This window comes from Trichechus manatus, unplaced genomic scaffold (assembly GCF_000243295.1).
Source record: "Trichechus manatus latirostris isolate Lorelei unplaced genomic scaffold, TriManLat1.0 scaffold00004, whole genome shotgun sequence".
Taxonomy (NCBI): Eukaryota; Metazoa; Chordata; class Mammalia; order Sirenia; family Trichechidae; genus Trichechus; species Trichechus manatus.
Genome location: NW_004443940.1, coordinates 22,636,638 through 22,651,514, shown reverse-complemented (window position 1 = coordinate 22,651,514; position 14,877 = coordinate 22,636,638). Strand labels below are relative to the sequence as shown.

At 45.7% G+C, this 14,877-nt stretch overlaps 1 protein-coding gene across 1 annotated transcript in view; it reads left to right on the top strand.

Moving 5' to 3' along the window:
* The window catches only part of SH3RF3 (SH3 domain containing ring finger 3), a 465,406-nt gene that overhangs the window by 350,224 nt on the left and 100,305 nt on the right, over positions 1–14,877 (top strand). Inside the window, exon 6 of the mRNA XM_012556270.1 lies at positions 12,714–12,817. Within this exon, the coding sequence (XP_012411724.1) occupies positions 12,714–12,817 (104 nt within the window). The remainder of the gene's footprint in view (positions 1–12,713; positions 12,818–14,877) is intronic.

Sequence of the window (14,877 nt, the reverse complement as noted above, 5' to 3'; positions counted from 1 at the left end):
CCGTTGCCGTCGAGTCGATTCTGACTCATAGTGACCCTATAGGACTAGGGTAGAACTGCCCCATAGGGTTTCCAAGGCTGTAATCTTTATGGAAGCAAGCTGTCACATCTCTCTCTCATGGAACAGCTGGTGGGTTCAAACCACCGACTTTATGGTTAGCAGCGAGTGCTTTAACCACTGCACCACCGGGGCTCCCTGTAAAGATTACAGCCTAGGAAACCCTATGGGGCAGTTCTACTCTGTCACATGGGGTCACTATGAGTCAAAATCAGCTTGATGGCACCTAACAACAACAACACGATTGTTGGTGACTGTCACAAACCATGTTGCCCTGAACATTCTGGTGCACATCTCCTGTTACAGGTGGGGAGCCATTTCTGAGGGACTGTACTTCAGAGTAGCCTTGCTGGGTTGTAGGGTGTTTGTGTATCCTCAACTCTGTGTGGGCACGTTCCCACTTCCCCCAGTATAGCCATCCAGTAACCCCAGTGGTGGGTCCTATCCTTTCCAGCCACCTGCTGCGGGCATGTGCACATTCCTACATGCAGGCACCTATGCGGGGCGGGGCAAGCAGTGTGCAAACACTGTGTCCCCAAGTGTGTCCCCGCCACTACCTGCCAGAGGGGTCCAACAGGATTATAGATGTTGTCCCTGTCAATGCACAGCTGCCATCTGTTCTGAGCTAAGCATGGGAAGAAAGGCTTACCCTATGCTCTGTATAATGTGCTTGGGAATGCGTGTTATGTTTTCTAAAAACCATTATCCAAAAAAAGTGTGGATTGTCGAGTCCATTCACTCAGAGATGGTCCAAGACTGTTAATTAGAAATAATTAGGGCAAGCACAGTACTAGAAAACTCCTCCGTAGAATACAGAAGAAAACGGGGAGAGAGGAGACGGTCCAGCAGGAAGGCTGTTCCGAAAGGTAGACGGATCAGAGTGGAGGTAAGGTGGGCAGCCCTGGGAAATAACACTGTGTCAGACTAGATACATTCAAGAAAGTTGTTTGGCACATGATGATAATATAGCATTTTAATATGTTTACTTTATTTAATAGATTAAAACAAAATAGATAAAGCAAAAATCTTTCTCAATAGACACCCTTCTTCCAGTACTAACGTGAGAGGTGGTTTCTATTGAATGCACATGTCTCTCTAGTCATTTTTCTATATGTTTAAGTACAATTTGTAAGGAGCCCTGATGGCACAAAGGTTAAGCACTTGGCTACTAACCAAAAGGTTAGCGGTTCGAACCCTCCCAGTGGCTCTACAGGAGAAAGACTTACAGATCTGCTTCCTTCAAGATTTCAGCCAAGAAAACCCTATGGGGCAGTTCTACTCTGTCACATGGAATCGTCATGAGTCAGAATCCACTTGACAGCACCCGCCAACAACAATAGGTACATACATGCCATAGCAAAAATACTTTCTGTATAGCTTTTTTTCTTTTTTATATAAATGGTGTCATACTACACATATTCTGCAATTTGCTCCTGTTTTCTTTTAACCCTATGCCTTGGGAGATTCTCATATTTATATCTATGAAGCTACTGCTTCTTTCTGACTATAGCAACAGCATCTATCATATGACTTCTGTGCACTTTATTGAGCCATCCTCTGTTGAAGGGCAATTAGGCTATTTCCAACTCTTCCTATTACAATTTGAGCTCTGATGCCAGCCCTCATGCCTACCTTCTCTTACTTAGATCCTGAAAAGTGGAAGGATTGGATCAAAGTGTACACATGTTGTTAATCTTAACAGATATGACGAAACTGCCCTTCAAAGAGATTGTACCAATTTATCCTCTCCCCAGCAACACCCTCACGCTTACTTACTATTCTCAGTCTGAAGGGAGAAAAATGGTATCTCATTGTTGGTTTTATTGGTATTTTCCTGGTATAATGCCATACTTACTAAAATTATGAAGACTTATTAACTTAGAAGAATGAGCCCCAAAACACTTGATGATAGTATTACGAAGTGAGAGAGCCACCTTTGTTCTTACAACTTTCCGTTTCTTCCGAGTCTTTGTTGTTTCTGTGGTGTGAGTTTATCACCATAGATTATAGAGTGATCACAGTCACAGAGCACACCTGTTGTCTCCATGTAATTACTAATAGTGCCCCTTTTCTCTCAAAAGTGGTCTGAACTGAACAATAAACTATGTAGTACCCTATTTATTAGATGAACATGGGTGCCCGTAACGTGTCATATCCAAAGGCCGTTTATTTCCTAAAGCTTGTTGTTGTTCTTGTTAGGTTGTTGAGTCAATTCCAACTCTTAGCAGCCCCATGTGACAGAGCAGAACTGCCCCATAGGGTTTTCTAGGTTGTCATCTTCAGGGGAGCAAACTGCCAGGTCTTTCTCCTGCAGGGTGGCTGGATAGATTCAAACTGCCAGTCTTTCAGACCCATGTCTAAATCACACAGAAGCCCTCACCACTGCCAAAAACATTTTCTCATGACCTAGTATCAATAGAAACTAAAAATGAAGACATAAATCAGAGGAGGATTGTCTACATCAGGAAGTCACAAAGGGCGTGTCACATAATTCTTTGTACTTAGAGCTTTTATATCCCTGAGGGCAGAGATGGTTAAGCATTTGGCTGCTAACCAAGGTCTGCAGTTTGAACCCAGCAGCCACTTTGCGGGAGAAAGATGTGGCCGTCTGCCTCCATAAAGATTACAGCCTTGGAAACCCTATGGAGTAGTTCTACTCTATCCTATAGGGTCACTAAGAGTTGGAATCAACTCCACAACAGCAACGAGTTCTTTTTGGTTTTTTTGTTTTTTGGAGGACAGAGACTAGCCTGGTGTTGCCACCTACTCACCAGGACACCCTGAAAAGTCCCCTGACTGACACCCTCTGCATGGACATCATGAAACCAGGTGGTGGAGAATTTGCAACCAACCTGTACTCATTGCTGTCGAGTCAATTCGGACCATAGCGACCCTGTAGGACATAGTAGAACTGCTCCATGGGGTTTCCCAGCTGTAATCTTTACGGAAACAGACTGCCACATCTTTCTCCTGTGGAAGGGCTGGTGGGTTCCAACTGCCGACCTTTCGGTGAGCAGCCGAGCGCTTAACCATTGCACCATCAGGGCTCCTTTTGCAGCAATCACCTAGCTCTAATGTCTTTTATTTTGGCAAAAGGCTTCATTTAACCTAGGGTGCTGTGCTCACTACAAAGTGGAGCTAGGGGTGAGGGCAAAACAGGAACCACACACTCAGTTGAGTGTCAGTTTTAGATATTCTCCATCTTGACCTTCAGAAGAAAAATTTTCCAGAAGTATGCCCTTTCTCTCTGCTGCTTCATCCAAGCTCTAAGCAGTAGTTTGCTGTGAAATATCACATATTTGCTTTGTAATGTTTGTTGTATCAGATTTTAACTGAGGGCCAGTTTCTAGCAAAGTCACAAGAATGTCCCTCCCCTATAGCTTCCTTTAGGTACAGCCAGTGTGTCTCAGAGTGGACAATCCCTCAGAGCCTCTAAATGGGGCCCTTCAGCTGCTCTCATTATCCAAGTCCCTGGAGACCCCCAGGCTGACATGTATACATGGCTCAATCCTCCCTAAGCCTCATAACACCCTGCCATATGGAGTGTTTGTGTTCAGCTCACCCAGCGGTGTTGGTGGATACCAGCAACGATGGGGTCTTGAGCCTTTAATGCTGTGGTACGTGACTTGGTGACCTCACAAAGTCCACAGTCACAGCCAAGCCTCTCCCCCTGCCCAGCAGACAGAAATCAATCTTCTCCATCTCTCCTAGTCAAATCCATGATTACCTTCTATTGAATTATGGCATGAGGGGCTCAAAGACTTTGGGGTAGGTGGAAATTCATGTGCAACTGCAGATTCCAGCAGACAGCCTGCCCTCCAAACAAAGTGCAGCACATGTAGTCACCCACCCAGGATCTCACTGGTTGTCTTAGGCTGTGTTCTCTAGAGAAGCAAAACCAGTGAAGTATATAGAAAGAGAGAGAGATTTTATAGAGAGAGATTTATCTCAAGGAAATGGCTCATGCGGTTGTACAGGCTGACAAGTCCCAGGTCTGTAGGTCAGGTGTCAGGCTGGAGGCTTCTCCTGACTCACGTAGCTGCAGGGGGTAACAAACTCTAAATTGGCAGGTCAAATGGCAGGCTGCTGGCTCACAGGCTGCTGAGGCTGGTGAATCCCAAGATAGCAGGCAATATGGCAAGCCGCTGGCTCACATCCCAAGAGCTAGAGGTTGGATGATGATGAGCCAGATGCAGGATCCAGAGCAAGCAAGCGAGATTTGCCAGAACATCCCTGGATATATTGGATATAGGCCACACCCCCGAGGATATTCCCCTTACAACTGATTGACTGATCATATCATATCACATCATAGAAAATGACTACATCAGTGCATATCTGTCAAATTATATCATTATGTAACTGCCAAACTACATCATTACATAACTGCCAAACCACTGAGAATCATGGCCCAGCCAAGCTGACACACAACCTTAACCATCGCACTGGTCCTTCGCATTTCCTGTGGTTGTGTTGGCTGGTTTGATTGTTTCAGAAGAGTTTTATTTGGATAGGAGGCAATGTTAACAAAAGCAGAGTCGTAGGTTTGGGCTCAGTCTGAGCCAGTCATTGTGAGCTTTCCCTTGTGTGTATGCCAATTCCGTGACCCCAACTCTCTGCTCTCTGCTAACTGCATGCTACAGTATCACCAGGAGTCACCTGGACCTCACTGGTGGGTGGTTAGCTCAGCCTTCTGCTGATGCTGGAGGATCCCCACCCAACACATTTTCTCCTCGTCAGCGCCTAGCACCCCCTGCAACAAAGATGGTGTGCGCGGAGTCAAGGAAAATATGGAACCACCATCAACCAGAGCTTGATTTTAAAACATAGCTCAAATAATTTAACCCTGTTATTCTTTTCATATTACTTCAAAAATGGATTGGAAAGCAATCGACATTTGTTAATCCTAAAATGATGAAAAGATTTAACATGTAGATAAGTAAGAAGAAAATTAAAATTATCCCAATTCCCAACTCCTAAAAGTACCCATATTATCATTTGATATGTAATTTCTAGACTTTTCTCCCATGAAAATGTGTGTGTCTTTTACCAAAAATTGAATAATCTTACATATCCATTTCTGTAATCTCCTTTTCATTTGATGTACTGTAAATAGCCCTCCATGTCAATAAGTGCAGATCTGCAGCTTATAATGACTGTATGTTATTCTGCAGTATCATTGACCAGCTAATCCTCTACCACAGTGCATTTGGGTTGCTTCAGTAGCTTGTTGTTGGTAGCTGTCATCAAGTCAGCCCTGACTCATGGTGACGCCATGAACAACAGAATTGGACCAGTGTGGTCCATGGATTTTTCATTGGCTGATTTTCAGAAATAGATCATCAGGCCTGTCTCCCTAGTTTGTCTTAGTCCATAAGCTCTGCTGAAGCCTATTCAGCATCACAGCAACACGCAAGCTTCCAATGACAGACAGATGGTGACTGTGCTTGAGGTGCATTGGTCAGGAATCGAACTCAGGTTTCCCTCATGGGAGGTGAGAATTCTATCACTGAACCACCACTGCCTTTACAGTAAGTTAGGATTCGCAAATGATAAATAATGCCACAGTGAAATCCTTATATGTGCCTCCATTCTGACTTACCCGATTGCTTTAGGATTCGTTCTTAAAAGGAAACTACTGGATCTACTCTCTCTCTCTTTTTATTTCTTCTTTCTTTCTCTCTCCAGAAGAGAGAAAGGCTTTGTCTATGAGCCCAAGTAATCAGCACTTTTTGATGACTGTGCGGTGACTAGTTCTGGCCCACAAGTTCCTTAGTCAGTTCATTTCTTTAATCTGTGATGTGGGACAACCCCACCTGCCCCTCCCGACCTCGCAGAGATGTCACGTGAGTCATAGCTGTGGCAGGACTTGAGTCTGTGGCATTCTCTGTTACGGGCTCACAGCTTAACAGTACACAAGTGGCTGTGGGTAGACTGGCAAAGCCACAGAGGCCGAGGGCACAGGATGGAGGGCTTTCCATGCAGGAAAGAGTGAATCCAGTACAGATGAATATTGTTTGTGTGTTCTGGGAGGCTGGATCCGGCGTGTGAGCCACCCTGATCATCTACCAATGACAGTCGCCAGCTCCAGTTAAGCACACTGTCGATGTCAGCGTCTTTCAGCACCACTAATCAAATGGATCCTTGTCGGTTCTCATCTTACTTGACCTCTCTGCAGCATACAGCGTGATCGACAACTGCTTCTTTGAAACATTCTCTTTCCTTGGATCCTAAGACATGAATGCCTCTGGTTTTCCTTCTGTTTCTCTGGCAGCTCCATCTCTGGATCCTTGGCTGTTCTTCTGCCATGTTGGTGTTCCATAGACTGTATCAAGGAATCCCCTCTCCTTACGCTACACTTTCTCCCAGGCTATCTCATTCGCCTCCCACGCTGGCCTCAATAATAACAATTATAGCTAATATTTATTGAGGGCTCACTATGAGCTTTAAATCAGCTTGTTGAATATTCCCAGTCAATCTGGAAGGTGGGAGCCATTAGAGCCCCCATTTTCTCATCTGTCAGGGATCTCTGTCCTTTAGCGTCTCATTCCCAAAGGCTTGGAATCTACTGTTTCACATATTTTGTTCTGTTTTTTAGTTGTTTCAGGTGGGATGATCAATTCAGTCCTTGTTACTCCGTCTTGGTCAGAAGCAGAAGTCAGTGACTCCCATCTTAAAGATGAGAAACTGAGGCACACTGAAATGACATTCATTTGTCTAAGGTCATATATATTTCAAAAAACAGACAAACCCCCATTGCCGTCGTGTCGATTCCAACTCATAGCGACCCTACAGTAGAGAGTACAGAATAGAACTGCCCCATAGCGTTTCCAAGGAGCAGCTGGTGGATTCGAACTGCCAGCCATTTGGTTAGCAGCTGAGCTCTTAACCACTTACCACCAGAGCCCCAATAGTGTGTGTTAAAGGCAGGATTCCAACACAGGCCAGCACGCTTGAGAGCTAAGTGCTTAACTGTGAGGCTGGACTGGCTCATAGATCAGCTGTCACCTGTATGCTGATGACCCCAGATCTACATCTCCAGGCCAGTCTCCTCTTCGGAGCTCCTGGTTGGTGTCACCAGCTGTCCTCATCTTCAACCTTTGGGTCTCTTCAGGCACCTCAAACTCAACATATCCAACACTGAACTCATGATCTGCCCTCCAGACCTCGTCTTTCCCATCTCTTTCAATGGTATCTCCATCTATACTGTTGATAAAGCCAGAAACTTGGCTCCTCCTCCTCCCTCATGCCCTGCAGCCCATAAACCCATTAGTCCTGTTGATAGAGGAGATAATAATGACTCCCAAAGATGTCCTCATCCTAATCCCCAGAACCTGTGAATGTATGACTTTACATTCCAAAAGGAATTTTGCAGACATGGTTAAATTAAGAGTCTTGAGATGGGAAGATTATCCCATATTATCTAGGTAATCACCAAGGTCATTATAAGGGGAAGGCAAGAGGGTCAAAGTCATAGAGAAGGAAATATGACAATGGAAGCAGAGATCAGAGAGATTTAAAGATGCTATGCTAAGACTTTGAAGAGGGAGGAAGGGGCCACAAGCTAAGGAATGCAAGCAGTTTCTAGAAGCTGGCAAAGCCAAGGAAACAAATTATCCCCTTCTGACACCTTGATTCGGGACTTCTGACCTCCAGAACTATAAGATAATAGATTTCTGTTGTTTTAAACCACAAAGTGTATGGCAATTTTTTATAGCAGCAATAGGAAACTAGTATAGATAGTGTGGTTGATAAGTACATGGCCTCCTGACTCTCTTGACTCTCTGACTTCAAGTCCAGCCTCTACCACTTACTGATTATGTGATTGTGAGCCATTTACCTAACTCTCTATGCCTCAGTTTCCTCATTTTCATAAAATGGTAATAAAAACAATACCTGCCTTATAGGGTGAGGATTAAATGCATTATTACAGGTGAAATGCTTAGAACAGAGACTTGCCTATGGTAAGCTCTGTATGAGGGTGAGTAGGTGGTATTGTTGTTAGGGTTATTGTTAGTATCAACAGTCTCCTAAACATATCTAGGCCCCTCTGCCTCTCTCCCTCTCCATTGCCATCCCCATCATCCAAGCCTGAACTACTCAGAGCTTCCTAACTGGTCTCCCACATCACTCCCCACAGGGCAACCAGAGCTGTCCCCTAAAGATGTGGATCTCATCCTATTGCTGTTCATTTCGTGCTGGCTTTCCAGGGCGTCTCTTTGCTTTTGAGGCAAAGACCAAAACCCTCACCAGGGCCCACAAGCCCTCACCCAAATTGGACTCTCAGTGCCGCTCCAGCCCTTACGCCTCATCATTCCAGTTATTCTTTTCTTTCAGTGTCTTCAAAAGTGCCATGCTTGGTCCAGCCTCACGGCCTTGGTCTGTGCAGCTCTCTCTGTCTAACGTGTTCCCTCCTCCTCCCTAGCCCCGCCATCCCTGCCCTCACCATCAGGTCACCACTAACTCTACCCTGTGCTTCAGAGAAGCTTCTCTGACCACACCCCCACACACATGAAGTCCCCCCTGTTATGGGTTCCCTTGACACCCTACACTTCCTTGGAACTGCACGACATGCATACGTACATGTGTACTGCTTGCCACCCTAGAGTTTAAACTCTGTGAGCTCAGGGGCTATGTCTGCTTGTTCATCAGTATACCCCAGAGCCAGTTCTGACAGTCAGGTAATCAACAAATATTCCATCAGCACCTTCTGTGTGCTAAGCCTGCTGCTATACCTGGCACTTAATAAATGCTCAGTAAATATGTAAAGTGTTGAAAAGCAAGTATGTCACTTTGAGGACTAAGGTGCGCCTGACCCAACCCATGGTATTTTCAGTCATCTCATATGCATGCAAAAGCTGGGCAATGAATGAGGAAGATCAAAGAAGAATTAATGCCTTTGAATTATGGTATTGGTGAAGAATATTGACTATACCGTGGACTGCCAGAAGAAGGAACAAATCTGTCTTGGAAGAAGTACAGCCAGAATGCTCCTTAGAAGCAAGGATAGTGAGACTTCGTCTCAGGTACTTTGAACACGTTATCAGGAGGACCAGTCGCTGAAGAAAGACATCATGCTCGCTAAAGTGAAGGGTCAGTGAAACAGAGGAAGACCCTCAATGAGATGGAATGACACAGTGGCAAAAACAATAGGCTCAAGCATAGCAAAGATCGTGAGGATGGAGCAGGACCGGGCGGTGTTTTGTTCTGTTGTGCATAGGATCGCTGTGAGTAACGGCACCTAACAAACAGCAATAACAAATATCTGAATGTATGAGTGACGGTCACTGACTGACTGACCCTACTGTCCTGCCCACATCTTTCTTCAATGACCATACAAGAAGAGCTGTAGATACTCAGGAGAGTATCTCACCTTCCCAGACAAACACAGAAGGAGGGAGGAACTGGAGTGAGGTAGCCTCATTTTCTTTGTCTCTCCCTCCGAGTTGCCCCTGTCCTCTGCCTCGCCCTCCTGCCCTTGCCTGAAGAAGCTCTGTGGAGAATAATCCATGCTGGCTGTGGTGGACTCATCTGTTGACTCCCATAAAGCAGAGTGAACACAGCATTGATGGGAAACCCTTCTAGCCTCAGTCTCACTTCAGAGGCAGGCAGGTGGGAGGAACAAACACGATGACAAACAGAAGACTTCAGAATCTGTAGCCAGAAGGAATATTCCCTTCCCCCTTTCACCCCAGTTCCCACAGAACACTCTTCGCCTTTCTCTGTGTGGAGACGAGGCTTCTGTGCGTCTGCCAGTGGAATGCAATCTGCTGAGGGGCTGCATGGTGAAAACTGGATCTCAGCAACCTTTGAACAGCAGAGGTTTCTCTCACAAGTGTCAGAACTTGAAATGGGAAGTCCTTTGAGATTTCGAGTTACCTTGGAGACATGAGTGAAGCTCCGTTTCTCTGTTGCACATTCTTATTCTGCCAGCCACTCAATTTTTAAAAAAGAAGCAGCACAGTTTCTGATTTCTTACAGGTTGCAGATGTGCTGTGGTGGGCCGCATTAGTTTCTGACACCTTTCATTAGTCCCCAGTTGTGAAGGGACATGAACTACCCAGGAAGGATCGATAAGCTGCTTGTAGCACTGCCTTGTAGAGCTCATGAGCTAAGCAAGGTCAGAACTTGTCAGCAAGCTGATGAGAAAATGTCCCCCTCGCACCTTCACAAAAGCTCAGGGAAGTCATGTGATGGTCAGTTGGGTTATAGAGGCTGTTCTGCCTGTCTAGGGCAGGTTCTGAGTGGACTTCTCATCCCCTCTTTGTGATTTCTTCTCGTGACCTTTGCTCATCTGAGACCCAAATGTCGTGACATGTTCACCTTCCCCAGCCAGAGCCTTGGACAGCACCCACACAGCCCTCTCCTCACCATCGTTGCCTTCCTCCAAGGTGATACCATCCCGCTACCTGCAGCTCTGAAGTGTTCTGCTCAAGCCTGCCCTGCTCCCCTTTCATCTGGGAGAGGAATCCTGTGGGGGAGTCTATGAGGGTCCTTGAGGGAGGAAGGAAACTCCTGGCTCCCTCTACTTTGTGGGAAGTGGACCTCACTCTCCTCAAGGCACCCCTAGACATCCCCATCTGCATCAGTTTCCTAGGACTGCTGTAACAAATTACCACAAACTTGGTGGCTTAAAGCAACAGAAAGTTATTCTCTCACAGTTCTGGAGGCCAGAAATTCAAAAGCATGGTGTCAGCAGGGTTGGTTCCCTCTGGAAGCTGAGTGAGAACCCGTTCTGTGCCTCTTGCCTAGCTTCTGGTGGCAGCCAGAAATCCTTGCGTTCCTTGGTTTGTAGCTGCCTAACTCCAGTCTCTTCCTCCATCTTCACATGGCCTTCACCTCTGTGTGTCTGTTCTCTTTTTCTGTCTATTACAAGAATACTTATCCGTGGATTTAGGGCCCAACCTAATCCAGAATGATCTCATCTCAAGATCCTTACCTAATTATATCTGCAAAGACCCGTAATCCAAATAAGGTAACATTCACAAGTACCCAAAAAAACCCACAGCTGTCAAGTTGATTCTGACTCACAATGATTGTAAAGGACAGAGTAGAACTGCCCCATAGCACACTGCCACATCTTTTTCCCATGGAATGGCTGATAGCTTCAAACCACCAACCTTTTGGTTAGCATCCGAGCACTTTAACCACTGCACCACGAGGGCTCCTCACAAGTACCAGGGGTTAGGAATTCCACATATCTTTTGTTGTTAGCTGCTGTCAAGTCTGCCCCTGACTCATGGCGACCCCATGCACAATGGAACCGAATGCTTCCAGGTCCTGTGCCATCCCCATGATCAATTGCAGATAAGACTGTTGTGATCCATATGGTTTTCATTGAATGATTGTCAAAAGTAAATTGCCAGTAGACCTTCCTAGTCCATCTCAGTCTGGAAGCTCCTCTGAAACTGTGCAGCATCACAGCAACACCCAACCCTCCACTGACAGACGGGTGGTGGCTGCACGTGAGGTGCATTGGCCTGGAATTGAACCTAGGTCTCCCACATGAAAGGCGAACCACCACTGAACCACCGTTGCCCCCACCTATCTTTTAAGGGGACACAATTCAACCCACTACAGCATCTAATACCTCTAAACAGGAAGATAGGATAGCCGCCCTGGAGGAGATGGGGCAGGATGGACCAGTTGGGTGGTGAGAGGGGTCAGAGACAAAGTTGGCCCCTTACGGGCTGGGTCCATGAGGCTCTTCAAGCAGGAACTGCCTTTGCGAGATCATCATGTGACTCAGTTTCCTATACTCTGCCGGCTTCACTGCATAGCCAGCCCTTAATCACTACCCTTGAAGAGCTTAGCCTTCCGCACACGATGTTTACAAGGCATGACCTTGAAGTGGCTGTCCTCTTTAGCCCGTCCTCAAGTAATCTCCTTGTATAATATACTCTTGAAGCTTTGAGTACCTCAGGGTCTTAGATGAGACATGCTGTGCTCTGTAAATCCTGGCACCCTTACAGCCTGCCCCTCTGTTGGCTACCAAAGGACCAATTTTCTGTGGAGATTAGTCTTTACTTCCTAGGAATGCATGTTTTAAATAAGTTCAGATTTTATAGCATAAAAGGTTTTGTCTGGATTTTCTTTAACAAAGACAGAATAGTTCATTTAAGTTCTAAGAATAAAACATGACTGCCAGTACTGCTTCTTCCGTGTTGAAAATAGTAAATTGCTGATCATCCCAGACACAAACCAAAGAATGATGTTCTAAGCTGGTCAAAAAGGGGCTTTTGAAACTGCTTCAGGGACAGGTGTAATTTGCTGCCAAGGTCTCTCCCATCAAAAAATCCATTGTCGTCGAGTCCATTCCAACTCATGGCGACCCTGTAAGACAGTGTAGAACTGCCCCCATAGGATTTCCAAGGAACAACTGGTGGATTCCAACTGCCATCTTTTGGTTAGCAGCTGAGCTCCTAACCACTGCACCACCAGGGCGCCAAGGTGTCTCCAATGGGCTGAAAAAGCACTGTTAACAAGCCAGGTCATCAGGACCTAAGCATTTTGGAGGCCACAAGGTCAGGCTGTGGCACAGGGCAGCTGAGGTAAGCACAGCTGCCTGTCGAGTCCGACCTGACTTTGCGTTTCTCTTTTCCTTGGGGAGGAGCGGCTGGGAACCCTCACTCATGCCTCCTCTTATCTCTTTCCAGGACTCCTCCTCTTCAACTGGATCCGCCACCATGGCTGTCCCGCGAGCTGGTGCAGCGGCTGGAGAGCAGGGAACATCTCCCAAAGTCCAGCTACCACTCAACGTGTGAGCTGTCATTTATGACTGTTGTGGTCCAGCGTTCCCTCCTCTGTCTCTCACACCTTTGATATTTCTCTCCCCATCCCACGCTTGCACATGAATGTGTGGTTTCTATACCAAAACTCACAAACTAAACCAGTAGCCCTTGAGTCAATGCTGGCTCATGGAGACCCTATGTGCGTCAGAGTAGAACTGTGCTCTGTAGGGTTGTCAATGGCTGGTTTTATGGAAGTAGATTGTCAGGCCTTTCGTCCGAGGCACCTCTGGGTAGACTCAAACTTTCCACCTTTTGGTTAGTAGTTGAGCGCTTAACTGTTTGCACCACCCAGGAACTCCACGGTTTCTATGAGGTTTTTAAATTTATTACTAGCTAATCAGTTTAGCTGTGTCCATCGAATAATACATGATCATGTGTTGAAAGGAGAGTATAGCAAAGAAAAATCTACTTTTTTTTTTTTTAATATCATTGTTCCTAGGACAATATATAGCATATAAACAGGAATGATATCTAAAAGAGTTGACTAAATAGGCACTGGTCCATCAGGAAAGGACCCAGAGGTCCCCAGAAGCTCTGGGGGTGGTCTCTAGGGCGGGAACAGTGTAGCTAGAACAGTGGGTAGTCTTGAGGGGTTGGGGACAGTAGCTAGTTACCAGCTGCTCAGAAGTAGTTCACTATTTTAACACCATAACTTCCCCACCAGTGCATACCAGCTGCATAGCATCCCCCAAAATAACCAGAAGAATGATTGCTAAGGAAGGGAGATGCTTATCTTGTTTCGAAAATTGGCTCCATTCAGTTCTAACTCTTAAAAGATGCGTGCAGTTTAAAAAACCCCCATTGAAAACGTGTTCTCTGAGGCATTAGCCTGCCTTTCATTTGGCAATAAGTTCAGTTGCTTTAATGAATGTTTTAAGCTGGAGAATATGAATTTGGCAAACAATATGGGGAAGACAGAAAGTTAAATAGATCCAGGGCAGGTCAAAGGGGACACTTTGAACCTGTGTTGTTGAAGAACTGAATGTATTTCGAGCAAAAAATACCTTGGGAAAAACCCATTTCCTAAGCTTCAAAAAGTTTCCTAGAAGTAGCTGAAATATACCCACACAGACTCATGCACCTCTTTAAGCCAGGTTGAAATATTTGCCTTTAGCTGATGACAGGAAAGTTCTGAACATCTTCGCTTTTATCTGCCCACTCTGTTGTGGTTAGGTTTATTACCACAACCAATGTAACTGATAGGAAATTGAACTTTTCTTATTTTTTTAGCTTCCTGAAGGGAACATAAATTAGTAAGCTATATTCCGCATGTCTTTAGGCTGAAATTCAAGTTTTCACCAACACTAGACAGAAAATAATCTCTTCTGATTTACGTCTGTCTGCTTAACCTCCAGAAGCTTCTGCTCAAAACCATGAGACCGAAAGGCACACGGGAAAAGATGAGTTCTGCTGGTTTTTGCTCTTCTTGAAAAATTTGGATGCACGACCCCTTATCTCTGAGGAAATAGGCCTCCGTCCACCAGAGGCGGAGTGGCAGGACAAGGTCAAAGGAGACCATGAGCTCTTCAAGGACGAGAAGCGAGCTTATTCATTTTGGGGTCCCCGAAAACTAGCTGAATACCTGTCACACAGGTTCTCAATAAATGTTTACTTGTTAAATGAGAACCAAAGCCTTACCACAGTGGGCTCCCAGTGGACAAACAATAAGAGATTATCCTCTGTCCTGTGTTGCTGAGGTTCCTCATGTCTTGCCCATAGCCTCAAGCTCACATACGTCAACATCACTAGGGATGCTGCCTCTGTTCAGCCACCTGAGGGGACATCTCTGTCTTTGAGGCTCAAAAGGTAATACAATTCCACAAGTACCACTCCCTCAAGAGTTGTGATGCATTATGGAGGCTTCAGTCTTGTACAAATCTTCCATGTCCTGGAGGTCTTTATCATTGAACCCAGTGGGGACCCTCTCAAGTCAAATACAGTCCCCACATCCAAGACAAGGGGGTTACTGTGATCCCAGAGCCCTCTGCTCCTGCTGTCTTTACCTCGCTCCCGCAGAACATGACTGCCT